Here is a 1384-nt window from a genome sequence, read left to right as displayed (position 1 = left end):
AAGCAATCCACTTCCCTTGGCCTCCCAAAGTACTGGGATTACAGGTGTGAGCCGCTGTATCAACCTCCACCGTTGTTTTTAATCAAGGGAATTATTGTTGAATGAGTATCAGAACAATTCAGTTTGCAGGTTTTCCATCTAAAAGAGACAGGAAAATGGACTGTTGAGCATTACCTCAAATAAATTTATAAGTGAATAAGTGTACATAAAACTATAATATGGTAAAGATATAGTCCACACATTAAAATTGTTTTGGAGTATGAGTTAAAGATGGCTTTTTCTAAGAATTATTTTTGTTTCTAAATGGTCCTTTGCTAAATTAACTGTAACTTTAAAAATGGAATTTTGATAGATGGCTTGTTTTTTATCCTTGCACCTGAAGTCTAGAATTAGACTTCATCATTTATTGTTTAGAGCTAATAAAATGTAAAAAGCTATTGTTTTGTACTTTTATAGGTGGGATTATAGTGCAACAGAAGAAGGTATGAAAGAAGTGTTGGAAAAATTGAATCATGACCTCAAGGTTCCGTGTAACTTTAGTGTAACAGCTGCTTGTTATGATCCTAGCAAGCCACAGACACAAATGCAGCTGATTCATAGGATCAATCCTCAGACTACTGAATTTTGTGCCCAACTTGGCATCACAGACATCAATGTTAGGCTTCAGAAGTCCAAGGAAGAACATCATGTGTGTGGTGAATATGAAGAACAGGATGATGTGGAGAGTAATGACTCTGGAGAAGACCGGAGTGAATATAATACAGACACATCTGCTCTGTCTTCTATTAATCCAGATGAAATAATGTTAGATGAAGAAGAAGAAGATGAAGATAGTATTGTAAGTGCACATAGTGACATGAATACACCATCTGTAGAACCTTCTGATCAGGCTTCTGAGTTTTCTGCAAGTTTCTCTGATGTCAGGATCTTGCCAGGCTCTATGATTGTGTCTTCTGATGATACGGTGGATTCCACAGTTGATAGAGAGGGGAAACCTGGTGGGACTGTGGAATCAGGGAATGGAGAGGACTTAACCAAGGTGCCATTGAAGAGGCTGAGTGATGAACACGAACCTGAACAAAGAAAAAAAATTAAGAGGAGGAATCAAGCCATTTATGCTGCAGTGGATGATGATGATGATGCAGCTTAAGACAATTTACTTGTTTTGTTTTTGTTTCTGTTTTTTTGAGATGGAATTTCACTCTTGTCAGACAGACTGGAGGGCAATGGCGTGATCTCGTCTCACTGCAACCTCCGCCTCCCGGGTTCAAGCAATTCTCCTGCCTCAGCCTCCGAAGTAGGTGGGACTACAAGTGCCCGCCACCACACCCGGTTAATTTTTAGTAGTGACAGGGTTTCACCATGTTGGCCAGGCTGGTCTCAA

The 1384-nt window shown here is 39.5% G+C and overlaps 1 protein-coding gene across 1 annotated transcript in view; it reads left to right on the top strand.

Moving 5' to 3' along the window:
• DBR1 (debranching RNA lariats 1) overlaps positions 1-1354 on the top strand; it is a 29585-nt gene extending 28231 nt beyond the window's left edge. Inside the window, exon 7 of the mRNA XM_011981886.1 lies at positions 457-1354. Within this exon, the coding sequence (XP_011837276.1) occupies positions 457-1150 (694 nt within the window). The 3' untranslated portion in view covers positions 1151-1354. The remainder of the gene's footprint in view (positions 1-456) is intronic.
• The last annotated feature ends 30 nt before the right edge of the window (positions 1355-1384 follow it).

The sequence above is a fragment of the Mandrillus leucophaeus genome, unplaced genomic scaffold (genome assembly GCF_000951045.1).
Source record: "Mandrillus leucophaeus isolate KB7577 unplaced genomic scaffold, Mleu.le_1.0 Scaffold1050, whole genome shotgun sequence".
Lineage (NCBI taxonomy): Eukaryota > Metazoa > Chordata > Mammalia > Primates > Cercopithecidae > Mandrillus > Mandrillus leucophaeus.
The sequence above is the reverse complement of the archived record's forward strand: the minus strand, read 5'-3'. Positions and strand labels throughout refer to the sequence as shown.